The 27,009-nt window shown below is 42.2% G+C and overlaps 2 protein-coding genes across 3 annotated transcripts in view; one reads left to right on the forward strand and one right to left on the reverse strand.

Annotated features, from left to right (window-relative positions):
* Window positions 1-7,267, reverse strand: part of TMCO3 (transmembrane and coiled-coil domains 3) — a 28,972-nt gene extending 21,705 nt beyond the window's left edge. The window contains exons 1-3 of the mRNA XM_072343373.1: window positions 7,130-7,267; window positions 4,921-5,439; window positions 1,007-1,186 (exon numbers count right to left, since the gene is read on the reverse strand). Coding sequence (XP_072199474.1) covers window positions 1,007-1,186; window positions 4,921-5,367 — 627 coding nt within the window. The 5' untranslated portion in view covers window positions 5,368-5,439; window positions 7,130-7,267. The remainder of the gene's footprint in view (window positions 1-1,006; window positions 1,187-4,920; window positions 5,440-7,129) is intronic.
* A 172-nt stretch (window positions 7,268-7,439) lies between these two features.
* DCUN1D2 (defective in cullin neddylation 1 domain containing 2) lies at window positions 7,440-26,429 on the forward strand. 2 transcript variants are annotated; one of them, XM_072343396.1, is made up of 7 exons: window positions 7,440-7,569; window positions 9,632-9,848; window positions 11,481-11,649; window positions 12,610-12,740; window positions 22,266-22,348; window positions 24,601-24,697; window positions 25,812-26,429. In XM_072343396.1, the coding sequence occupies exons 1-7, from the start codon at window positions 7,567-7,569 to the stop codon at window positions 25,889-25,891; spliced, it is 780 nt and encodes a 259-aa protein (XP_072199497.1). In that variant the 5' UTR covers window positions 7,440-7,566; the 3' UTR covers window positions 25,892-26,429. The 2 variants fall into 2 exon arrangements, with proteins under 2 accessions (XP_072199497.1, XP_072199488.1); XM_072343387.1 differs by having other exon boundaries at window positions 7,488-7,569; window positions 9,478-9,848; window positions 25,812-26,375.
* Window positions 26,430-27,009: the final 580 nt, after the last annotated feature.

Here is a 27,009-nt window from a genome sequence, read left to right on the forward strand (position 1 = left end):
CTGTCATATCCCAGTGTAACAGAAGAGGGCACTCTAGCAAGCTCTTCTCTACACTCTCGGTCCAGCTAGGTAGGATTACCTGGGTGTATAATTGCAGCTTTCTGGTGTAGAGAAAAAGCTACTCTCACTTTCCCTCAAGAGAGTACAATCACAAAGCCCACCTGACTTTCTCCTACAGAGCAATAGTTTTTCCTCCTCAGCAGAAATCGTGAGCTACATTTGTCTTATAAAACAACCTGCAAATCAACAAAAATCTTCAAAACGAAGAAACCAAATAAAACTGCAATCCATTATTATATGAAAAGGACCAACTGAGGGTCTGTCTCTGAGAAAAACAGAGCGGGACACTGGAATAAACTGATGTACAGCCAGATCAAACTACACACGGCCTTACCTGAGGGACACTGTCTGTCATGCAACACAGAAATCAAGAACAACACAAATGGTGCTAAAAGCAGAGAAAGTCAGAAGTGGAAGTCCTTACCTTGAACAATACACCTTTGTGCAAGTTGTGAAAACTAACTGCAAGGATTCTTGTTCGCCTATAACTATCTCAAGAAAATCAAAGAGAACAATAAAAAGGGAGTCTCCACTTAACACAGTAACTCCATATTCTGCTAAGTCTAAATATCACAGTCCCTACCACCAGCCCAGAGTTGTCGTAACTCCCATGAGCTGTCTCAGTGAGATGGAATACACTTGTCACTGTAAGTGGTACCTACAGGGATACTTCCAAATCCAAGCAGAGAAATCTACAAAAAGAATAATGATTCCTGTTTGCTCTTTCTTAACAAGCAATTATCCTACTACTAAATGCTTTCTTCTCTTGAAAGTGAAAACAAATGCAGAGCCAAAAGGTGTTGTTTTCTTTTCCTCTTTGTTTGTTCAAAGCAGTGACTAAAATCCTAATAACTGTCTTTAATACAAGACAAATACCCCTACAATGCAAATATCAACATAAATACAAATACACATGAATGAAAAGACAACCCAAAACCTTACTTACAGATTTGTTGTCATCAAAGGCATGCTCTTCTATTTCTTCCTCCAGTCTATCAGCTGCCTTCCTGACATCTTCAAGGATTTCATCGAGCATTGACAGGCTTTTGTTTTGATGCTGCATGTTCTTAAGGGCTTCAACCTGATGCTTTTCTGCTGCTAAGAGTTCAACATATTCCATTTCTTCCTGTTGAATTTCAGAACACAGATAATGCACTAGCCAGGCCTTTATGCAGCAAAACATTGATATTAACATGTGCTTCTTTTGACATAAAACATCTTACCAATAGAATTGCAGATGCAATATGGACATTGTAATAGAGGCTGAATCATGTTTTTATTGTACCAGTTGTAACTGAGGGAAGGGGGTAAGGAACACAAGTAATCCCTAAGTCAGACTCCACTGCTTGAACATACAAGTTTCAATCCCTATTTTTCATACACTGCCATACCCAGCTAGAGATCAGATAGACGTTGTTCTCCCTTTGGTTTTGTCTACCTTTCCCACAATGGCATCTACAATGGTCCTAAAGACCTCTGCTGGAATAAATGAAGCTTTCCCTTCTCTACACACATTTGTAGATGGACCTTTTTCCCATTGACCCCTGCAAGGATGAGTATAATTCAAACAATTCCTTGATGCCAAGACAACACTACATTCAGAGCAGCCTATAACTGTGTTTAGCCCTTTAAAGAAAACAATCTTGTCAATGAGATGAATGCTCCAGGTTGTGATGAAACCACAGAATTATGGTTCTTGTATACCACCGTTTGGAATTACCACAGTCACACTGGAATGATGAAAAGGCCCCAGTTCCTAAAATAACTCTAGATAGGGAAAAACAATGTAGCTACTAATGTGTTTGGACCAATGGCAACAGCTTATTTATGCAACAGGTGAGTGAGAGTCAGTCACTCTTGTACAGCCTCAGGGAAAGATATTGTCTCTACCGTTCTCTGCTAACAGACATCATTTAAAAGATGTAAAAAAGATGTAAAATCTGCAGCCAATCCTCCTCAATCAACAACTTACCATTCAAGATGGAGTTAATAAAAGTTAGAGTTTCTGCCCTCAAAAAAGAAGCAGGTTTGCTGTCTCTGAACAGCAAGGTAGTAAGAAGAGCTGTGGAAATAATTTGGATCTAATTGTAAGATCCTTTAATGGAAAAAATAAAGCGTTGCCGATGGAGGTGGTATCAGTTTTTACCCACTGTTATAGCTGTAGCTGTTGAGTGGAACAGTAACAGAATGGTGTTGATGAGATGGAAATGTTTTCTCAAACACCTTGTTATACGTTATGCAAAGGAGTACCACAGAACCAACACTGTTCTGCTTTTCATGCTAGCACTGGTGACATTTGATCACAAAGTATATGCTAAACAGTGTTTTAAGCAAGGTAATACACATAAGGATTCTGCACTAAGCACAAGATGGGAATACCTTGCAATGTGTGCAAAAGAAAGGGAACACTAGTTAAGAAAGTAGCGTTACTGCTGTCTGCTGTTTATTCAATAACATGAAAAAAGTGAATTCAGAGGAGGATGCATCTATGTAGTGCTCATCTTTTCCGTCATTGAACAAGTAGTGGACACCCAGGAAATCTGAAGCAGATAGAAAGTAGGTAAGATTTGCTGCTTCTTCCAGAACATCCCCACAGTTCCTTGAGCAAAGTCAAGCACAGTATATAAGCAGGAAGGTGTTTATGAGGGTGGATAATGATAGAACAAGGAGGAATGGTTTTAAACCGAGACAGGGGAGGTTTAGGTTAGATATTAGGAGGAAGTTTTTCACACAGAGGGTGGTGACGTACTGGAACAGGTTGCCCGAGGAGGCTGTGGATGCCCCATCCCTGGAGGCATTCAAGGCCAGGCTGGATGTGGCTCTGGGCAGCCTGGTCTGCTGGTTGGTGCCCCTGCACATAGCAGGGGGTTGGAACCAGATGAGCATTGTGGTCCTTTTCAAGCCAGGCCATCCTGTGATTCTATGATTCCACATTTCCCTGCCGTGAATGACCCTGTTGTACTCTTTCCCAGCAGCAGAAACCAGCAGAAAATGCATCACATACATACTCTGATACTAACAATTTTCAAGCACTTGAACTTGACAGAAATAAAGTGATTGAGTGAGTCCTGTATACTCTACAGTCATCTGTATTTTCCATTCAACCACTCTTTGGAAAAATATCTTATGAGTAAGATACTCTTATGAGTATCAGCAAATATGATGACAACAAAAACATACTGGAATAAAATTGGACCTGATGTGTGAACATCTTTTCAACACAAAAAATTACTCCATGCGTGTCATTTTCGTCTTTGGCACGTGCTTGCCCATCATCTCCTCCTCTATTTCATATTATAAAGCAAATTACAAGGTTAGAGCAACAAATACTGCTTGAACAATCATGTAAGGGGCATAAGGAGTGGTGTAAAAGACAGCTTGAATGAATGAATCCCTTGATATACTAAAAAAGCCTACACAACCCACCTCTGCAAAAGTTAAACTCTTACAGGACACACCTCTAAAACAGCACTACAAACAAAAGCTTCCTTTTATAAAGGAAGAGAAGAAGCAACATTCAAGCTGTACTACAGCTCTCTCTCTTTTTGTTTTACAACTGTATTGCTGCCAAGAATTAGGTAAATGAGACAAAAGGTTACAGACGGCTTCACTGCTGCTATGTGAAGAACTCTGAGGGGAAAAAAAAAGTTAGAAGAAAAAGAATGTAGCAATGTTTACTATTTCTATGCAGCAGAAGCTGGCACTGCCATTAACTGCCAGTATCACAGTCATACTGAGTCACTGGAACATACATGGATCCAAGCGACTCATTTTTTGTTTGCACAGACTGCTGCAGTTTCCTCTGTCTGCATCCTAACTTCTACTCTCAGCAGCCTTTCCTCTCACTGTTCACTGCACTCCCTTGAGCCCGAGCAGTCTCATGCCACCCCTCTCACCTGGTCTGTGTGCGTCTCAGACAGCTGCCCTGCCTGGGTCCTCATCTCTGCCCTCTGTAGCCTGCCTGTGCTTTTTCCTTTTACTCCCTTTGACAAGAACAGCCTCTTCTTTAAGAAAAGAAGATGCAAAGAAAATTCCTAGCATTTTTTCTTCAGCGGTTGAGGGGCAGAGACTAGGAAACAAGTGATTTCAATGCCAAGTCAGCTAAGCAACATTTTCTCGCAATGGAGGACTTTCAGTACATGCTCTGAGCGCTACCAGATTGGGTGCCAGACTGTGCAAGCTGTAACAGGTCTGGAATGACCCGGGAACCCAAACTTTCCTTTAAGTACTTGAGCTCTCCTGTTACACACCCCTACTTTTCTCAGTAAAGTTCCCTCAGCCATCTGTTTCTTGGAGATGTTATTTTCCATACCTGCACTTCTTAGGCTAGGAGTAATACACCAAGGCAAAACAAACCAAAAACCGGACACCAATATTTTGTACCTCCATTTTACTAACATCCCCATGAGTACATAAAATAAAGAAGTTGTTCTGCCAGAAAGGCAGGTTTGGGATGAGCAATTCTAATCCAAAGTGGAAAAAACATTTAGTATATCGTGAATTTGTCGCCTTATTTCCATTCTGATAACCTAAGACGTTCATACAGCACAACCACGCTGTGTGCAGACTCACCTCTTGTCTTCTTTCAACACAGTAGTCAATGTGGGTCTTGCAACTATGCTTAGCTTTGTTTTCAAATAACTATTGGCTGCGACTGTGTTTTCAGATCTATCCCAGGATTCTAATTTTGCCAATGAAACCAAACACACCTAATTTCATTTGAAAACTATTTTAAAATGTAAACCTGCAATTTCTCGTAGATCTACTTATTTGTATAGAACAGACTGAAAAAAGTATCATAATGAAATTAAGATATTACTGTTCTAGTAATAGCCACAGTGGGGGTGGAGAGTAACTAACCTTAATTGCAGCTTCTCTCAAGGCTTCCAGTCTCTGCCTACTGCTTTCTTTCATATTCACAACGTCTTTGTAATCACCCTGTAGTGCTCTCTGAAGGCCGTGGATTGCTTGAAAGACCGAGTTCTCACTTTCATTGAGCTCCTTTTGGAATATTTCAAAGGTATGCACCTGAAAAAGTTTCTCTTCATCTGACAGCCCAGCATCTTTCTCAACTGCTCTTATAGCATTTTTCAACTTGTTGAGAACAACATTCTTCTGGCGAAGGAGACCTGATAGTTTCCTGCAGCTTTCCATCACCCATTGCTTTCGCTGAGTAATAACAGCTCCTTTCCCACGATGCAGCTTGATTGCGTGCTTTACTACATCGTCGTGCTCTGCAGTACTTCCTAACTGGCCACAAAGCAATGAAGTCAACGTCCATAGGGAAATAAATCCAGGCGCCTTCATTCTTCACTGTTGGGAGCAACTGATAATCCACAACTGCTCAGAGCTTTCTGCATCTCCAGGACACACACCGTGCTGCAAGACAGTACCGATCATTAATCAAACACAGTCATGTTGGGCTGCTGGATAAGCAAATTACAAAGCAAAACAAACACGGCATTTTACACTGCAATCTTTTATACGACGTAGATGGCCTCCTTCAGTCAATGTTAGCAAAACTGAGAAACAGCCCAAGGTCATTGATACGATTTTGTTTCCTCCTTGCCTATTTTCTAGAGGTCATCTTGTTTTAAAAACACCGTGCAGAATGTTTAGTCGGCTCACACGGTATTAAGTTGCGCTTCTTCTTAAAGTCATTAAGAATACTATGCCATGATGACATTTGTTGTCGTACTTCAACCCAGCACCAGAACACTTTCTTTCTTTGCATCAGTAAAACTCTCATTGCTTTTATCCTTAAAATGTGTATCATATCCAGTTTTTGCTTATGCATTCTTAGAAGCACTGGCACATTCAATTACATGAGACATAACAAAACAAACCTTAACTGGACGAGATTAAGTTATGCATTACGCACGTGAAAGAAACATTTCTACAGGGAAAAAGGACGAGGGGAAACGGCTTCAAACTAAAGGAGGAGAGATTTGGACTGGATATATCATCATAGTATCATAGTATTGTGCGAGTTGGAAGAAGTTTTTTGTAATAAGGGTGGTGAGGCACTGGCACAGGTTGCCCTGAGAGGTGGTGGATGCCCCATCCCTGTAGATGCTCAAGGTCAGGCTGGATGGGGCTCTGAGCACCCTGATCCAGCTGTAGGTGTCCCTGTTGATTGCAGGGGAGTTGGACAAGATGGCTTTTAAAGGTCCCTTTCAGTGTAAATGATTCTAGGAGCCTATGAAAAAAAACACGAGCAGAGCTTCCTGGACTTCTACACACTGTCAGTTTAGATCACAGACCTCAAGGCTGCATGGTCTGGAGGCATTATTTCAACACTAATTGGTCCTCGTGATATTGAAACAGACTTACAAGAACACCTGAAGTAACAACAGCATCATTCACAAGATTATTGCCCAGAAAGTAAAGTCCATATTTAAACTACACAGTTTATCCAAGCAGGATAAAAATCAAGAAGAATCCATTTCCACCTCTCACCGTTCACAAGATCACTGATGTTACAGCAAAACAGCTCACAATACTTGAAAACAATCCAACTCTCCCTTCACACAGCCACACATAACACACATCTGCCACTGAAGCGTGCCATTCTAAAGCCACACAGCAGACACCTCATTTAGAAGATGGTCGATGGATCAGCTAAAAGTCACAGACTACTTATCCCGTACTGGAAACGACGCACAAGGCCCATGCAGTCCAGCTCCCGGCTCCACACAGCACCACCCCAAATCCAAACCCAGCGCCGTTCAGATGCTCTTCGCACTCCGGCACTCGAGGCCCTGGGCAGCCCGTTCCCTGCCCACCGCCCTTTGGTGCGGAACCTCTTCCCGACATCCACACATGAGAACCCTCGCAGCCGTCCCTGCTTCCTTCCCACCCCGCAGACACCCAACCCCCAGGCCCAGCCCTCTCTCGCAGCCCGAGGCCCCGCGCCGGCATCCACCTGAGAGCGGTTCGGGGGCGCTCAGGGGAGGAAGGGAGAGGCGAGGAGGGGCCGGGAGCTGCGAGCCCCCACCCAGCGCCCCGCGGTACCGGGAGGCGGCCACGAAGGGGAAAGGGAAGGAGGCCGCTACCCACCCGCCCTCACCTGCCGGCAGCGGCCGGGACGTGACCGCAGCATGGAGAGAGAGAGAGAGCAGCGCCCTCCGCGTCAACAGCCTCGCCCGCCCCTTCGCCCTGCGCCAGAGACCGAGCGCCGGCGCGGCGCCTTTAAGCTCAAAGCCGCATGGGAGACGTAGTCCGGGCGCTCCGCTCGGGGCGAGACGGACCCTTTCCCTCCCCGTGCCGGCAGCTCCGGGCGCGGTGCACGACTGGACTTGTAGTCCCCGCTCGGGCCGTACCGCTGCCGGTAGGGCCGCGGGCGCGCAGCCCCGAGCTCCGCGTTCCTCTCCCCGCAGCGCGGCCGCTGATAGGCGGCGCCGGCCGGGCCGCTGCGCGCCTGCGCGGGAGGAGGAGGAGGAGGTGGCGGTGCTGGTAGCGGCGGCGGCGCCGGGCGGTGAAGTTGGTCAAAGCGCCGGTGGTAAAATGGTAGGCGGCGGGCGCAGGGGGAGCGGGCGGCAGCGGGCAGCGAGCGTAGAACCCTCTGCTCCCTTCCCGGCTTCTTGCGCCCTGCGGCCGTTCGTCTGCTCCGTCCCCCCGTGCCCCTCTGGGGTGCCGGCTGCTGCGCCGTGCCCGAGCGCTCCGGGGACGGGGCGGCGGGTGGCGGCGGGGGGCGAGCAGCCGACGGGAGCGGCCGCCGCGCTGGGGGGCGGCGGGAAGGTCACCCGGGGCGGGCGCTCGGGAGCGCAGCGCGGCGCCGCGTACCTTGCCCTTTTTTGGGCTGCGCTGCCCGCCGCCGCGCGGTCCCTGAGTCCCTCCGCCGCGTCCCCGGGGCCGGGCCGCCCTCGGGCCCCCGAGGCGAGCCGCTGCCGGAGCGGAGGCGCTGCCCCCCCCGGCCTCTGCCGCGGCGTTCCCTGCGGGCTGCCGTGCTGCTGGGGCTGGATAGCGGTGGTAGAGGGCACGCCGGGGACGCGAGCTCCAGAAACGGCCCCCCGGCCCCACAGAGAACGCGTGGGGTTCCCCGTCTCACGGAACTCGGGACGGCGAGAGCGGCGAGCGGGTAGCCGCGTGTTCTCCTCGAGTGACCCCGCTGCGTGAGCTCTGTCGGCCCTGCCGGCACGGCAGCTTGTGTACACGAGGAGGAGTTCGGTCTGGGGGTATCTAACTCATAAGGAGAGCTGGAAGCTTGGTGGGGGAGCCACCAAGGATAGGGAAAGTGAAGGGATAGTGAGGATTTTCCTCCCTAAACACGTTGTAGTTATTTTCCCCATCGGGTTGTTTTTTTTTTTTTTTTTACTTCCCTGAAAAGCTGCTTTCTGTCCTAATGCTTATATAAAATTGAGAAGCGATAAGAAGGACTGAAGTCCGTACCCTGTTCACGTGACACGTTCCTTGTCTCGGGACCATCTGCGGTGGAGATGTCTCCATCCATGTGCGTAGGAGAGATAGGAAGGGCGCTGAGAGCTGCCCCAGCCACTGGTGCTGTGCTCCTCCTCTGATACTCGTGGGGCTGGGACATTGATCTTTTCTGCTGTATCCAATGGCCTCAGCAGCAGAGCAATTGCAGACAGGTTTCTCAGGTTTGAGGTTCCTTGTTGCACCTGACTGCGAGTGGTTTAACAGAATCAGGAAGTGCACGAACACACTGATTTAAAGTTATCTCCTCCTCCTTCCACGCTGACCCATGGTAATAGCAGACGTGCTCCCCATAAAATCCCCTCTCCTACCTCTTGGGTTCTCCAGAAACACAGGAATGTGGTGTGTAGGTGTAGATATGGCTGCTGCCATGAGCGAAGAGAAACTCCCTACAGGCTCCTGTGTACCACTACAGCAGGCTGCTTTGTTGATATGATGATAGCATAAATATCGTTTTCTTTTTCAGACCACGTTAAAGTTTTAGGTCATGTTTTCGAGAACTTTTGAGTCTCACTGTAGCAATTCACCACGTCTCTGCCACTTGCTTTGTTTTCATTTGGCCTTCTGTCTTCTGTTGGCAGAAGTTACATAAAAATGGGAGAAACGCTCCTGACTTTTCAAGTGATCATTTGAAAGGATGAAACTCTCCATTAGTGCTAGGAAAATGACAGGAAAACCACTGGGAAGGTTTATGTTTTCTTCTGTTTACAGAGGTCTTGTACAGGACCTGAGCATCTGTACGTTGGGCCTCCGTGGTTTCTTGTTTATATAAGCAACAGGCGTATATTCAGAAGATAGCCATATTGTTGTATGATGAAATTCGTGCTTGCTCATGTTACAGAACAGAGAAACGCTTTTGCATATGCAAGCAGTAAAGCAGGAATACAGATTGATTACTGCCAGAATTTTTGCTGTTAAAAATGTATGTATAGATGCTGTCATTTCAGTTTGTGGAAGAAAACGTTGTCTTTTTAACTGCAGGAGAGCAAGGCTTTTGTCTTCCTGTAATTCTGAAGTGAAGGTTGTCACCAGCAAGAAAACTAAAACCTTTTAAATGTAGGCATTAGTAATAGAATGCTGAAACAAACCTCTGGATTAGCTTCATTGGCTTTCCTGCTTCTTTTGCATCCCAAAGCATAAGCTTAAATCATCTCAGAAGGACAAGGTCCGCCAGTTTATGGCTTTTACCCAGGCTGGGGAAAGGACTGCTATATACTGCTTGATGCAGAATGAATGGAAGCTAGAAGTGGCAACAGACAACTATTTCCAGAATCCAGACTTGTACTACAAAGAATCCATGAAGAATTCGGTAGACAGGAAGAAATTAGAGCAATTGTATAATCGATACAAAGGTAAGGCTTGTTTTTTTCTTCTCTTGTTTTGGCTTTTGTTGTTGTAATTATGTCATTTGGGTGGTATCTCTGTAGCTTGTCCCTCTGCCGCTCTGAAGGAGCTCCAAGGAAAGACTGCGAACTTCTGCTTCTCACTTTGTGTATGCAGCAGTGAGATAAGAATGAGACAAGTGAAATAAGTGTAATTCTGCAGTGGGAATCTATTTTGAACTCTACAGGAGTATGTACCAAAGTTGTGTATGGAACACTAAGAGCATTTAAAACCGACCACGAGGAAATTGTGTCAGCTGCATATGTGGGAAGGGGAGTAGAGCTTATTATGGAACTTAGTTGATTTATTGCTGCTGGCTGCTATAAGATACGCGGATGATATACTTTGTGTGGCAAAATAACACGCATGATCCTGTACTAACATTTGGAGGAGTTTCATTCAAATATAGTAGTATTTCTATGCTTTGAAATCGAAAAGCATTTCAGGTGACGTTACAGCTAGAAATCTGTCTGAGCAGTAAAATAAAAACCCTCAGAAAACTAGTCTTGGAGCTCCATCCTTGATTTACTCTTTACTCTCCTCTTACTGCAGAAATGATGTGTCTGTTTGGATAGGCTTGGTAGGAAAAAAAGGAAGTGGGTTAAAGGCAGAGTTGTTTCTTTTTTTAACCTCATTTCTTAAAAGTAACAGAAAAAAATAAAAGGAAGAGAACTTATGTGATATGTGATCCAGGTAACTCAGAAATGCTGTCAAGAATGTAGAAATTCAGTCAAAAACCTACAAATATTATTCATTGGCAATATTCTAGCAATGGCAAACTGTCCCGTTTGTTTCTGCGAAGGAAAGCTCAGTCAGTTATCTGTCTGTGCTATGGTTAGCAGCACACCTTTGCAGTTCTAACACAGATCACGCTAAAATTTTAACCTTGAAACTTTCAGAAGGCTGGAAAGAATACGATTAAAGGCTTGATTCCTTGATTTCAGCACACATACGTTCTGCTTTCGGATCTTCAGTTATTCCCAAGATATCTAAGAATGGCATTATACCTCCCTTAGAACTACATCAGGTTTAGCTTGAGGATCTGTTATGCTGTGGCATTGTTTGAGCCACGGTGTGGTAAATTTCCTAACAAATGCAAACCAAAAATGCTTCAGTTAATTGGAATAGTTGTAGTGTATTTTCATCTATCGCTATCAGGAAAAATTCTGTGGGCTTACTGGGTAGGTTTTTTGATTGCCTGCTTAATAAGTTCAGAACATACTAACCTATGAATACATTGCCCTTTGATGTATATACCGGCTTTACTGTGTTGTAGATTCGGTCAGGCTTATTTCTTCCTGTTAGTTCGTATCTTGCACAGAGCATTATGGAGAGAAGACAGCTGTTTTATTAACAAGTTACCTGAGGAATTTAGAAAAGAATCACAAGGCAGTTCTTAGGGATGCTTGCAGAGCACTTGATTTACCTACTGTTATTCTTCATGGTACTTAGAACCTGATTTTAAGTGAAGACATTTGTGAAACTTCAGTAAAGTCAAAAACACTTGAATTTTGCAGGGTATCAGAACTCTGCTGATGATGACTGTCGGTAAATATTGTTATGAATAATTAGAGTGATCCTTTGTGTATTTTGAACTGCAGACCCACAAGATGAAAATAAAATTGGCATTGATGGAATACAACAGTTCTGTGACGATTTAAGCCTGGACCCTGCCAGTATCAGTGTTCTGGTTGTAGCGTGGAAATTCAGAGCGGCTACTCAGTGTGAATTCAGTAAAAAGGAATTTGTAGATGGCATGACAGAGCTGGGGTAAGTATCCATTTCTGTGCAGTTCAAAACGCAAGGCCTGAGTTCAGTTTCTCATCAGAACATTTTTAATTAAATCAGATGTGAAACTTTGAAAAGCTGGTAGTAGTGGTGACAAGCTTAATAGCCGCTAAAGGCCTGTAGTGTCCTGTCATCCTTACAGTGGCACGTTACTGCAAAACCTTAACAATGGGCTTGGGAAGGTAGAAGTAGAATGATTCTTGCGGTACTGCAAGGAAGACAAATCTTACAGAATCTTGGAAGGGACCTGTAAGGATCACTGAGTTCAATTCCTGACTCTGCATGGAACCACACAAAAATCAGACCATATGTCTGAGCGCGTTGTTCAGATGCTCCTTGAACTTGGCAGCTTGGGGCTGCGACCAGTGCCCTGGAGAGTCTGTTCCAGTGAGGTTTATATAGTCAGCTTTAAGAACAGTGTAACATCTGATCTTTGATTGGACTAGAGGGGATGTCTTCAAGCTGTGCCAGGGGAGCTTCAGGCTGGACGTTAGGAAACACCACTTCTCTGAAAGAGTTGTCAGGCAGAGGAATGGGCTGCCCAGGGAGGTGGTGGAGTCACCGACCCTGGAGGTGTTCAAGGAACATTTGGATGTTGTGTTGAGGGATGTGGTTTAGTGAGAACTATTGGTCGTTGATGGATGTTTGGACTGGGTGATCCTGTGGGTCTTTTCCAACCTTGGTGATTCTATGATTCTATGATTGTTGAATTCGTGAACTCACAAAGAGACTGCAAAAGGAATCCTGTTTGGGTTGTGTGCTTATGAAGACCTATGTATAATGTTCCATCTCAGTTTGTTTAGTAAAGGCATATGATCATATTTTTAAAAAGACTTTCCAAAAAGACCTCCTGTTTTTAAGGTAACTATTGTTTTGTTTTGCTCTGAAACTAACCCTTAAAATAACCTACAGCAAAATAATGTCATCTCTTTTTTGCAACAGGTGTGACTCCACAGAAAAATTAAAAGCTCTATTGCCACGACTGGAACAAGAACTGAAGGATCCAACAAAGTTTAAAGATTTTTATCAGTTTACTTTTAACTTTGCAAAAAATCCTGGACAGAAGGGTCTAGGTAAGTAGAAAAAAGTGGGGAAAATATCTAGAGACAGTGAACTGAGTTCCTAATACATTTGGTAGTGTAGCTGTGTCATCAGCGATTCTATAGTAAGCTTATGGATCGTTTTTCCTGAGTTCTCTTCTCTGTTCTTTTAGTTCTTCTCTTCTTTAATATTCATGTGGTGCAGATAATGTAACAGGGATTTCTGTTAGTTCTGATGTTCTCTTCTCTCGTCAAAGCAGCTCTTGGACCCCTGACGTAATTTTATGTTAAAAAAAGACAACAACAAAGAACTGAACTTAATGAATTGTGTTTTCTGTTTTGTTCGGAATAAAACTGAAAGAAAATTTCAGTATTAGCTTGAAAAGTGGGGGAAAAAAACTCTGGGCAGAAGTTATTGTCCTTTTTAGAACCTTTAGCCTTAGCCCACAGCTTTTATGTGAAGATAAATAAATAAATGTTATGGATTTGGTTCAAAGCTAGCGAGTAGAAATAGGCACGCAACATAAAAAGTATTAATTGAATATTCTCTCTAAATCTTGAGATTTGTCCAGATCCATGCCTTGTACTGCTGTAGTAAAATAAATACATCATTTAAATTCAAATGTTGCATTCTCAAAAACTCAACTTTTATATTCACATGAAAAATATCTGTGGTTTGTGAATAGATAGACGTGGAAAAAGATTGTAAGGTGAAATTTCAAATCTATATCTACTATGAATGTATAGAAAGGAATAAAAACTTCCCTCTGTAGAACAGCATCACGTCATCATTGTTCTGTTTGTGTAGTGGTTAAAAGGAAGTTTCAGAGGGTGGTGATGCACTGGAACAGATTGCCCAAAGAGGTTGTGGATGCCCCATCCCTGGAGGCATTCAAGGCCAGGCTGGATGTGGCTCTGGGCAGCCTGGTCTGGTGGTTGGTGACCCTGCACAAAGCAGGGGGGTTGAAATCAGATGATCATTGTGGTCCTTTTCAACCCAGGCTATTCAATGAAGTGGTTGGTTTCTTTTTAGCCTAGCCACTTCGATTCTGTGTCTGCATCACTTGATATATATGTCAATAAGCAGTCTTTCTCAAAAATTGTTGGTAAAGCATAGTGCTGATTTGGGCTTTCTCAACCAGTAGTGTCTGTTCCTCATTCTTTAATAGGAATTACGTGGACAGCTTTTAGTCAGTTTCCCTTTATCTTTTGCTCTAATTTCTTTTCTCATTATGCTTGTCATCCCTTTGTGGGTCACATGCCACCATTCCAGACACAAAGAGGAAATAGTTACACAGTGGTTCTGAGTAGCTGGTTGGAGTTCAGGTTCATCAACTAGTTGTTTGTTTTCTTGCCTCTCTTCATGATGAAGCCTAGTTCTGTCAGACCGCAGGAAAAAAGTTATGGCGGAGGTTGGAGTTTCTGGAACACCTAAAGAAATATTACAAATAGTTTCCTGTTTTAATTGGCTCTATTCCAGATTGAAAGTCGTACTTAGGTGAAAAGCTTTTTAGACTTATTTCTCAAGTCTGTACAAAGAGAAGGGGAGGGAAGGCAGCCCAACCCAGATTATGGAACTGAGTGTACTGTTTATTTGACATGAGGAGGAAAAAGGAAATTTACTTATGTTCCATTACCTCCCTTTATTTGGTATGGAGGCCCTTTCATTTGTAAGTGTCTTCTTAGCAATAAAACACCCAAATGCCTCCTTGCACTAAAAAAAAATAAAGCTTTAGTGAGATAAACTGTGCAGTACAGAAAGAACGTGTAAGATATGCTAGAGAAAAAGTTGATTGGAACTGTTACTGGTTTCAGGTTTGAAGAATTATGATAATTTTAGCAATACTTCAAGTGTCTTAATTTCAAGTGATGCCAAATTCACAGCAACATGGGGATGTTTTTGGTCAGGCTTTGTTTTACTAAGGTGACTCCAGATATTAAATCTTATTCTTGTGGAGGTGCACTTTTCTGTCCAGTGTGAGCTTGGACCTCCATAGATTGAGTAGAAACAAGGATGCTGAGCATGTTGTCTAATATGGCATTTTTGGGTTCTTCGGGTGACTGGTAGCTTAGACAAACAAAAAAGTGATACCGCATCAGTTTGGAGCTGAACTCTTCTCAAGGAACGCTGTTATATTCAGTGGAGCAGAGAAGTGGAAGAAAAAAAAATAGATTGGTGTGAGCTTCATATTGCTTTCTCCTCTGATTATTCTGAAAATAATTCTTGTTCTCTTTTAGCAAAAGGCTATTCAGCAAGGAAAAGAAGTTCAGTCAGTTGCCCTCCAAGAGCATTTCTGTGTGCTGAGAGCTCTAGTTTTTTCAGCTGCCTCTAGTGTAAGATTAGGTATTTTTTTATTGCACAGTGTATGTTCTGTATGCTTTGGATTTTCTCTCTGTTGATCCTAACTCATTCTCTCCACAACTATATGGAAGCATGCAGTATTTGAGTCCCTATGACTGCAAGGTGTATTGTTGAAGAGATGCAGGAACTCATCTCATTGATGTACAAAGCCTGCTTCTTTATTAATCCAATGTGGAGCTGGTATGAACCTCTAACTCTGTCTAGATCCTTTTAAAGTGCAGATCTCTTCTTCCTTTCCACATGCAGACTAGATGACACACGGTGCTATGTAAATATAGGATGCTCCTAAGCTATTGTCCTAGTTGCTTACCTTTTTTTCTGATGATGTACTCCAGTGATAGTGTTTGCCTACTCATTTCCATACATTCACATTTGAATTATGGCTCGAAGGCTGTGAGCTCACTAAGCTCGCAAAAAGAATAAAGGTGAATGGAATTAATAAAATGGAAACAACAAAAGGAATTATTTCCCAATTGAACGGCAAGAAATATTTTAATGCGATTTGTCCGAGGCCTGAAGTGTCCAGTGTTTTCTTTTTACTATACAGGGAACTTAAACCACTAAGTCTGGTAGCTGTTGCACTCATTACTCAGGGCAGTGATCCGCAGATGGAAAACATTTCTTCATTCTCAGGTATACTCCTATTTGACAGCTAGTGTCAGCGACAAACTGATGCTCTAATAGTGAATCAGGTTCTTTGCTTGATTTTTAATGTTTTTAATAAATAGAAGCATCATCTTGTATTAATATTTGTATTTCTTGTGATAAAGATAGCATTCCCTGTGCCTTAGATATTTTGCTCCTCGTTTTACAACTCGGTATTGTTTTTCTACATTTTAACACTGACAATATCTGCATCTTGTGATCTATTATTTTACTTGTTTTATGCTTAACTGCAGTACACTCTCTTGATCCTGGTCTTTGGCTTTTGCAGTTGATTATTCCTACTAGCCCTATTACTTTGCACTTCTCCATAACAAAGTGCTCCCTATTTAAAGTGCTTCGGGATGTTGGTTTTTTTTTCCCAGTTTGTACTGATAACTTTGAATTCTAATCCCATCTTCCACCATGCTACGCTTTGTAAATGGCAGATTTAATTAAGATTTCCTATGTTGTATCATCCAAATTACTTACGTGTTGGGCAGTGTTAGATACAGGAGTCACTCCTGTGTACAGGCCATGTCTCTCTAGTTCGGCAGAGAACAATTGAGAGTCAACACTTCGGTGTGGTCTTCTAGAAACACCTTTGACTTCTGCAGGGTCTAAAGTATGGCAGGTAGCAGTTTGAGGTTGCTTCGGTGTGCTGTGATGAGTTTTGCCATCTCCAGCTTTGCTTTTGTCATCGGTGCTTTCAAAACTGAAGTTCTAGACGTTCATTTGGAGTTTACTGTCAGTTTTCAGTGCAACTTTACCTGAAGCGGGAGGAAGAAAACAAACCAAAATGTTCTTGTGTCCCAAACATTTCCTCTTTTGGAGACAGCAACTTTTATTTATTGACATCATTTGTTAGGAAGGGAGTAGGAAGGAACAGAAGGATTTTTTGGTGATGGATAAAAAGAAGAACTTTAGTGGTACCTGACGTAGTTATTTTCATGGTGCAGTGAAAGTCATTGCAGGAAAGCAGTCCTATGTTGTTGGTTTTTTTTTGGCAATATTGTGTTGGTTTTATTTCTTTTTTAGGACAACCTGTTTTCTACTGCTTCTTTAGTTTCTTTTTATTCTACAGTTCCCTTCAGAACCAAAGCAAGAAATTCTGCATTTACGTTATTAGTTGGGAAGAATCCTCTCTAGTAAATTCAGTTGTATTGATTCCATCAGATCCCAAACTAGGCACAGAGTTCAGTGTTTGTTCCCAGAGGTAGAACTGCCTTTTGTATTAGTCTCTTTCTTTTCCGTGGTTTGTTTGGTGATACCACGGAATCTTTCTCTTTATATCTGCAGCACTTCTGTCTCTGTAGCCTCATCCAAATTGAATTCCATTTATTTTCATTAGCTTCTTAAGTAGCATGCTTCAGTCTGAACATAGGTTCTTTAAAGAAGTTGAAGTAGTACCAGTCCCCTTAGGTGATGGCTCATGTAAGTAGTGAGGTGCAGGAAGCAAAAGCGTATTACCAGGATTTCCTTTAAAACAGAAAAACGGTGTTCTGATTACAATGCTTAGGATCCGACTGTCAAGTCTCTTTCAAATACATCTGAATAGATTTGATTATTGTCGAAGAAAAAGATGTCTGTTTATGAGTGTTAAATCTGTTGCCCTCTGAGCGGCGGACAGAATTCAGGAAAAGAGAAGTTTCACACAGCAGTGCCATCTCAGTGGCTGCATGTTGAACAGCAGACATAATGTCTGGATATGTTAAGGTTCATCTGAGTGCTTTGTATTTTCGAGGTAATGTGAGCGGCACGGTTTATTAAGGTCCAGTTTTCCAGGAGACCTTGACAAAGAATTACTGTGGATAACTGGTTCTGCCTGTTTAGTCTGCTTTCTCATAGTCTTGCTACTGTGTATACTATAATAACTCTTAAGCTTTGCCAAACATACTTGGAGATCTTTATCTCACATTTTACTCCATGTTTTAGCTTTTTCAGCTATAGTCAGTGAAATTTTGCATCCTCGTTCTTGTCCGATTAAAGAATAAGATTACAGATCTTCAGTCATGCTGTGTACAGAGCGGTCAGGATTTCCAAGGACACTGTTCAAGCTCAAAACAAGGCCTTAGCTCCATCTTTCCTTTTGTTTGTTTTGTTTTTGAACCTGGTACTTATTGTGAGTCTCTTAGTGGATCTCCCGTTTGAACCTCAACAAGATTTGTTGAAGATGTTCCTCGTGCTCAGGACTTTAACTACAGTTTGTTTCAGCACAGTGGAGGAACTTAACCCATTCCTTCACAGTCTTCAGCTTTCAACATGGAAACAAAAAGATTTGGTCCTTCATCACTCCTTCGTGGCCCCTTCACCTACTTACTGGCTCAAAAGGTTGTGCTTCCTTCTCTCTGCCAGTTTCCTGGGATCAAGCAAGACATGATACGTGAAGAGGGCATTCAGACTTGAATCAAATGTTACCTCAAGACCAGAAGAATGACTATCTTTGCATCCGGTATGTGGACTTCAAGGAGGTTGCATCTTCTATGAGCAGATGAGTATAATATGCTCTTTTTAATTGAAGCAGCATCATCTTTAGCTTTCATCATAGCATTATCTCAAGTTTGAGAGTCTTTAGAGATGCTTAGACATTATACAAGGATATCATTTTCTTTCTTGCTAGTTGTCAACATTTCCTCCACTTTCTATGAAGAATTAGATTGATCCGTTTCTAGAGCGCTTGGAAGAGTGAGTAGATGAAGAAATTGAGGGAATCCAACATATTAATTTCATGTTTATTTTGGAAGAGGTCTGCAGATACTGTATTTTAGGTGTTTGAATAGCCTTGGGCTGTCCGTATGGTCTTTGTTTTATTTTTTGTTCGTTTTTTGTTGTTGTTTTTCATTCTGAAAACACCTGCAATTTAGGAGAACTTTAGAATAGAAAAGGGTGCTCTGATGAAAAAAGGCTTATAGTGGCACCAAAGATGTGATGTAACTTCCCATTCTAGTAATGCCTTGTTGATTCTTTTACTCAAGTTTGACTCTTAATTAAGATATGTATTATCCAGACAACTTTAAGTCATCAGTTATTGTTTGTTTGAACTGTACATGGAGAGATCTGGAGAGACAGAAAGATGTTAAGATTGGCTATAATCAGATCTATTATCCTGCCCTCACGCTGACATTCAGATAGTTATCATCTTTTAAGCCTAGCTCACTTTTAGAAGCAGTTTATCTGCTTTTGTACAGTGGATGCTCGAAATGAGCACAAAAGATTCCATGTGGAATCAGTCTGCTTCAGCATGGCTGATACTGAGATAGAGTTAATAAGTAGTCAGACCCTGACTGATTCCTGCGGAGATGTTCTGAAATCCACATGCTGTGATTCACCGTGCCTCCCCATCCACCAGAGGCTTAATTCAGATGCTGTGCATTATGCGTTCTCAAACACAGAGCACTGGGGAGCTCCTGGCTAATGGTTTTGCCAGAGATGAATGGGTACAGCTCAGCTGGATCCTGAGTTAAGCCAATTCCAGTGTTCGCTTCATACTCCTCTGCTTCTCCCCTTCTCTCTGAGTGCTCCTAATTGTAGATAAGGGTTGTTTTGCTCTGAATGTTTGACAGTTTGCTGATGGGTTTCCAGGTTGAATCCTGATGGTGTTTTCTTGCCTTTCTATGTGGATTTTATTTGCACGTAGAAGAAAAACGTTATGATTAGGAAACAAACTATTTTTGTGTCCATATCCTCAGTAATTTGGAGGCCCAAGAGGGCTGTTAAAATCATTCAGAGATGAGGAATACAAGGGATCAAGTAACTCGCTGAATCTTGCAAGTATTCATCCCATTTATTGTTTTGGTGGGGATAGTGCCATAGTTTAGTTCTTTAGTTTCACACTTGTTTCCACCATTTCTACATCCGCACCAGTTGGGTTTGTTTTACACAAATCACATGACTATAAAGAAAACATCTGAAGTTCAGTCTCTCATAAAGGTGTAATAAACTATTATAGGCAGTTGAATGGTTTAAATAGATCTGTCTTGCAGTTCTTCAGATTACTGTACCAAACATAGCATAAAAAAAATAGGATTTCTTGGATGCTCTTGTTTTCAAAGCTATAGAATAAAGATTTGGTTAAAGCAGTGAGGAGGGAAAATCTCAAGTGAAGGAACTCTTGGCTCTGAAATTTCCATTTCAGATTCCTCTGTTATCTTTTCTTGTTTGTTTGTTCTTTAATCTTTATTAACTTATCTAATAAAAGCAACTCTTTCCTCCCACGATCTTTATGTTACATTCTCGGCTAATTTTCTCTTTTGCATCTGTAAGTGAGGTAACATTTCCAGACACTTTCCTACTACAGAAAGTCCTGCCCAGTCAAAGTGTATTCAACTTACTGTCTGACTGAACGCTGGGGCTTTTTACAGGCTGCTCAGAGTCTTTCACAAAGATGACTAGTATATAATGTAGGAAAGCTTTATCACATTGATATGAAGATAATGATTTCTTTCTGAGCTCTTAAACATGGTAGACTATACTGTCATAATGTGTAGAAAATAGTGTGCCAACAACAGATTTTATGGGCAACCACGCTTAATATTGAAGTATCCCTGTAAATATCTTATTTTCTTTTATACTGGCCTCCAAATTAGCTATTTTGTTTTCTGCCTATTTTCTCCTCTTATGTCAGTAATATAAATGGATTGGTTATTGTATTCTGACAGCTTCAAACAGAACTGCATAAACAGCTCTGTTGGTAGTGCTGTCTGAGAGAGCTGGAAAGCTCTATTTGGCAGAGGAATGACAAGTGAGTGCTGCAATCCCAGAGTGCTGTTTTGGCACAGCAGGTCTAAATGAACTTAATTTCATGTCCTTCATAAATCCTGCTCTCCAGTCATTTCCTTGCAATCTGATGATTTTATCTGTTTCCTCGCTTCCTTGATTACTTGTGCGCACAGTCCTTGCTTAGACATTAGTTTCCAGAGGTTCGTAGGTTCATGCAGCTATCTTTTCATTTCCAACTCTACAGCTCTCATACGTTGTCTTTGGACAAAACCAGCATACTGTTGCAGTTTTATTTTGTCTTTTAGAATGGATGCTTTTGTAACTGTGCAGCGCTGAGATGCGTATTCTTAAGACTGCACGGAAAATTTCCACCTTGCAAAAAGCATCTTTCTGTGGGATGCAGAACTCGTGGCATGAGGCCAGAGAGGCTGTGGGGTTTCTTCCCTGGGGATCTCCAGCAGCTGCCTGGCCGTGGCCCTGGGCACTCTGCTCTGGGTGCCCTGCTGGACAGCGGGTGGGCCTGAGGGACACAGAGGGCCCTGTCAGCCTCAGCCAGCCCGTGGTTCTGTTTTTTCATCATTGTGCATTTTGCCAGTGCTTACAAGATCAGCTCAGAAAAACTGAGTCTTCGTAATGAAGCCTGAGTGAATGGAATTGAAGGCAGACACGTCACAGTGTGTTTTAGGAACTCATAAGGTTTATTAGAGTTTCTCCCTTCTCATTTCTTTTGGTTTTTGTTTGGAATAACAGATACAAACAATTAATTTGCATCTCTATCATCTTAGTCTGGGCTTCACACTATGAAACAGGCTCTAGGAAACTGGCTGTGTTGCAATCTGGAACTTCTCTTTTGGGTATGAAGCCAGGTGACACTGACTTTTGCTTTGTAATAGGATATGCACAGTTCCAAATACCACACTCCCTTCATGTAGGCAGGCCAGGCTTCCTTTACATCTGCTACTACCATAGTCATTTCTGTTAAGTTTCATATTTGGTTTATACTTAACCTACACTAAACACACCAATTGAAAGCGTTTCGTGGTTTAAGAAATGATGTGCCTTTATTTTGTTGTTGCACAATGATTGGTGAATCCATGACAGTGTTATCTGTGAGAGTGGGGCAGAAGCATTTAGGTACTGTGTGGCTGAGAATGAAACAGGCCTTCAAGAAATTCTTTTATGCTGCATCTAATATTGTTCTTCCTTTTCCACTTGAACATGTGGCAGTACTGCATCCTCTTGCTGGCATGCATGAACTGAGCTCTGCTGTTAGGTTGTGGTGTAGAATAGGATCCACTTTATGGACTTGCATTTCCAGCTTTGGTTCTAGGTGTTCTTCTGATAAATGATTCCGGATGAAGAAAATTGTATTGCTGTAAGGGCTGCTGTAGTATTATTATGCCCAGAGAAATAGTTTTTCCATTCCCTCTTGTCTTTAAAATCCTATTCCAGCCACGGGTAACTAAAATGTGATAAGCTTACGGTAATTGGCACCTGCAAACTTCAGTGTTTGGGTTGGTGTCCATATTTGCCACATTTTTGCTTCATGTCTGTGGGCAGGCTGATCGATAGCTGTTGTGTTTTGTTTCTGGAGATTAATTGCATCTTTAAGCCAGCACTGCTGGGCAATAATGAAGACTTCACTCTTTAGGACTGTAATGTTTAATATGCAGTTTTTATCATTACTTTTTTTTTCCTGTCAGCTGTAACAATTGTAGAAGAATGTAATTCATTTATATGGTAATATATTGAATGTAGCATTAATTGCTTAACTGTAACAGATCTGTTGCTTGTAATGTAGCGTAACATTTAATGTTTTGCTTTCTGTCTTGCAGATCTAGAAATGGCAATCGCCTACTGGAATTTAGTCTTGTCAGGAAGGTTTAAATTTCTAGACCTTTGGAATAAATTCTTGTTGGTAAGTACACAGTTCATTCATCCCTGACTGTTGTAGTTCACAGTAGTCTGGCTCATATGGATGGTGCTGTGCTCACAATGAAGAAAGAGACTGACTGTCTAAATGCCTCCTTTGAATTCCTTCCTTTTTCTTTTGAGCTGATATAAGAGAGTCTTAGACCAAGCCAAAATAAACCTTCTTAATACAGTTTTCTAATGGAGAAGAAAGCAAAAAAGGTGTAGCAAAGCAGTAGTGCGTTCTGCTCGCTTAACCTTGTAACCTCCTACTTACAATAACTTCTGCATGAAATGAGGCCATAATTGTAGATTGAACCTATGTTGTCTTTACACTCAAGACAGCTGTGATTGTTGTTAGCCACATATTTTACCATGCTCTGCCTTTTGTGGTATTAATGCAGAAACTGTCTTTTTTTAAACTCAATTCTATTATGACTGACTTAACCTGAGAGGCAACTTCTTAGCGGAAGTTCTTGTCAGAGTAATTCTTTTGGCTCACTTTGGACAACAGCTGTGAGCTGACCGTGGCACCTTTGTATTGTCAGCGCAGTTCTGAGGGCAGTGGAGTAAAGGTGTATGAATTAAACTTCAGAAACTACAAAATGTTCTTGGTAAAAAAAGTGATTTATTCATCCACGCTCCATTTCTGTGTCCTTGCAAAAGAATGTATAATCTATTTGGACTTCTCAGTTTGATTTTTATCAGTAGTTGAGGAGTTATGTTGTAGAGTGTCTTATTTTGCTACAGACATTTAACCTGAGCCAAAACTTTAGAATAAATGGATGGATGGAAAACAAAAATGACCTAAAAAAGCAGCAAGCTAAGGACTCTTTATGGTGTTATATAAGTGCAGAAAAACCCATTCCACTGAGCCTGTTTTCACATGCAGTTACAATTTCCTGCTGCAAATCAGATCTGGGCTTCAGGAATGAAACTGAGTTTTCAGTTAATCACCCCTGCTGACTTCGAGTAATGCAGCAGTATGAACAGATTAAATGATCCTACAACTCACAACTGCTTAGATGCTGTGGTTCTCCACAGCCTCTTCCATACCACATGTTTCTGCTGCTTTCCTTTAGAGTAATTGTGGCACTTCATTGACCACTGCTTGTGAGTTGTTTCTATTTGCTAAGCTGGCGGTAAAGAAATCCAGCTAAAACTACACTTTTCTTTCTCCAGGCTAATCAGGAGGTTTCTCATGGAGTCAGACCAAGTGCCAGAGCTTGCTCAGATTGTTCTGCAGAATTGTGTGGCTGGTTGTGGTGTGGAAAAGAATGGGTGGAAAGGGAAGGGATGGTTACTGATGGCCAGATCCTTGATCCGGCTGATCAAGCTGGGGCCAGTATGGGGAAGTGAAGCGAGGTCTTAAGGCTCTTAATGGGGTTGTGAGGAAGAAAGAAAGAAAGAGAATGGGAGCCTGACTAAAAGCTGAGAGAACACTGACTAGAACTGAAGCTTTTTTGCATGCTGCTCAAACTGGCCATGCTGGAAACTGTTCTGTGTGAATGAGGCAGGAACATATAGGCAGAAATTAGACAAAGAAGTGGTATTAGAGAATAGAACAAGTGGAGCAGATGCAGATGCGCACTACAGTGAAGGAGGGAGTATCATAGAATCATCACAGAATGGTTTGGGTTGGGAGGGACCTTTAAGATCACCTAGTTCCAACCTCCCTGCTGTAGGCAGGGACACCTCCCACTAGACCAGGCTGCTCACAGCCCCATCCAGTTTGGCCTTCAGTGCTTCCAGGGAGGGGGCATCCACAGCCTCACTGGGCAACCTGTTCCAGTGTCTCACCACACTCACTGTAAAGAATTTCTTCCTAATATCTGGTCTAAATCTACCCTCTTCCAGTTCAATCACTACCTGCCCTTATAAAAAGTCCTTCCTCAGCTCTCCTGTAGGCCCCTTCAGGTACTGGGAGGCTACTAGAAGAAATGCTGAGATGATGGATCCAGAATGTACTCTGGGAGTGAAAGGCGGAAGACACGTACAACTGTAACTGAATTGAAAGACAGGCTGGGTAATGGTAGGATAAAAGGGCTCAAGTTGAAATGGTTGGACAATGAGATCCATAACTGGAAGTGTGAAGTAGTTGTTTTCTTTCTTTTCTGTCTTTTTTTAGTAGCGGGTTCATCTTGTAGTTTCAACTTATTAAAATAAATAATTGTGAACCACCTGTTTCTGTGTATGTCAAAATAGTTCTGTGGAATCTGCAAATAGATTATATTGAACAGAGCCCTTCTTCTTTTATAGGAACATCATAAAAGATCAATTCCAAAAGATACTTGGAATCTTCTGTTAGACTTTGGAAATATGATTGCAGATGATATGTCCAACTATGATGAAGAAGGTAAATAATATCTGAATATCATGACAAATTGATACAGCGTTATTGAAATATTGCTTTAAATAAAAAATGGAATATATAATCGTAGAGTGGTTTGGGTTAGAAAGGACCTCAAGGGTCATCAAGCTCTACTACCACTGCGGCAGGCAGGGCCACCAGCCTTCCCATTTAATACTAGACCAAGCTGCCCAGGGCCCCATCCATCCTGGCCTTGAATACCTCCAGAGACCTCTCTGGGCTGCCTGTGCCAGCAGCTCACCACTCTCATAGTAAAGAACTTTCCCCTGACATCCAACCTAAATCTGTCCTCCTTCAACTTAAAACCATCTCCCCTTGTCCTGCCATTATCTACCTTTGTAAAGAGTTGACTCCCCTCCTGCTTATAGGCTTCCTCTAGGTACTAGAAGGCTGCACTGAGGTCAACCTGCAGCCTTCTCCAGGCTGAACAAACCCAGCTTCCTCAGCCTGCCTTCATAAGGGAGGTGCTCCAGCCCTCTGATCATCTTTGTGGCCCTCCTCTGAACCCTCTCCAACAACTTTCTTGTATTGGGAGCTCCAGACCTGGATGCAATACTCCAGATGGCGCCTCACAAGGGCAGAGTAGAGAGGGACAATCACCTCCCTGTCCCTGCTGGCCACCCCAGGATACCATCTGTATAGCTGGTCCAAGTTTAAATCCTTGCACTTCCACTGTGTTGAACCTCATTAGATTTACCTGGGCCCGCCTTTCAAGTCCATTGAGGTCCCTCTGAATGGCATCCCTTCCTTCCACTGTGTCAACCACACCACTCAGCTTGGTGTCATCAGCAAGCTTACTGTGGATGCACTCAGTGACATCAGTGATGGAACTGATAAAGATGTTACCTGTTGCCAAAATGTTAATGATTAAAATCTTGCTGTAATATGTAGATGAAAGTAAAGATATTGTCACACAATGATATAACAGATGATATCTGAAATTGTTATGGTACAAGGGTCACAGTGTTGCAGTATGAAAATACTGCTAACTGCAAAACTATATATATACTAACTATATGTATATATATATATTAGAGACTATACCTACTTATTGCCAATAATAATGTGTTAATTTCTGAACTGCATGCCTTCTCTTTAGGAGCATGGCCTGTTCTTATAGATGACTTTGTGGAATATGCACGACCGGTAGTCACAGGAGGAAAGCGTAAAACTTCCTAACCCCAGACTCATCAGCGTGGACTAAATGTGCAGTCTGAACTGCGTTAGGTAATGAAGATTTGTTGGCTGATAGCTGTGCACGTTGTTGCTGGTTTCAGTGGTCATGGGGAGATTCCAGAGACAAAACAGATATTCTTCCTTTCTGCCTAACAAAAATGATGGTTGAGAGTTGCGGACGCTTCGTGAACAAGCTCAGAAGATGGTCCAGGCTGATTGCAGGCTATTGGCTTCAATTATTGTACTGGTTGTATCATATAGGATGTAGATTTTGCATGATTTTATACTTCAGAGAAGTTTAACTAGAGGCCATTTTATTATTGAAGTTTTGACAGCACAGCATGCCATTGAGTTCATGATCCAAAGCGAACACCAGCAGTCAAATAAATAAAACTGTATTATATTGTACTTATATTAAAGGCAGTATTTGTGGTATATAAATTAAATCCCTAAATAAAACTTACGCACTATGTTGTGTTTTTATAACAGTCAGCTCTGTGGATCTGTCCTAATACAGAACTGTAAAATCATGTTGTTTTTTAAATATGTTGCTGGATTTTTACATTTATATTTGTAAGCCTTAGATACAAAGATTGACCGCGTCCAGCCTTTTGTCTTCCACTGAGGCTGACTTCCTCATCTTTGCCTTCTTGAAGTACTTGCACACGCAATGCTGAGAAAGAGCTGCTTCTCTATCCTGTGTTGTGACTCCAGCTTTTTATTAACCATTTTGAAGTTAACTTTGTGCAGCCGAAGATGCTTTTACAATTCATGTTTGATATCATTATCCAGCTAGTCTTCAATTGTGTATTTTTTCATTTTAAATAATGGATTGGTAGAATATAACTCTTACTTGTAGCTTGGAACGTATCATCAATTCTAGCAAGAATTCAACAACTTGTGAGTAGTGCAGTTCCTGACACATCTCCTAGAAAGTAAGCATGAATAAGCCCAGAGACTTCACTGGTTGGCTTCTACTTTGGAAACAGAAGTAAGAAAACTTCACGTTAATGATGATAGCCTCAGGATACTTTGTCTATTCAGTAATATTTATGTGAGGGGGGAAAAAATACACTGTCATTGATCCTGAGGCTAGTTGAATTGGATCTGTTTTTATCAAA

The sequence above is a fragment of the Excalfactoria chinensis genome, chromosome 1 (genome assembly GCF_039878825.1).
Source record: "Excalfactoria chinensis isolate bCotChi1 chromosome 1, bCotChi1.hap2, whole genome shotgun sequence".
Lineage (NCBI taxonomy): Eukaryota > Metazoa > Chordata > Aves > Galliformes > Phasianidae > Excalfactoria > Excalfactoria chinensis.

Bases quoted from the DNA above. Each gene is read 5' to 3' on its own strand.
- DCUN1D2 (XM_072343396.1), top strand. The intron at 12,741-22,265 runs GTAAGTAGAAAA...TCTGTCTTGCAG, and splicing joins TCCTGGACAGAAGGGTCTAG to ATCTAGAAATGGCAATCGCC. The intron at 22,349-24,600 runs GTAAGTACACAG...CTTCTTTTATAG, and splicing joins TTTGGAATAAATTCTTGTTG to GAACATCATAAAAGATCAAT.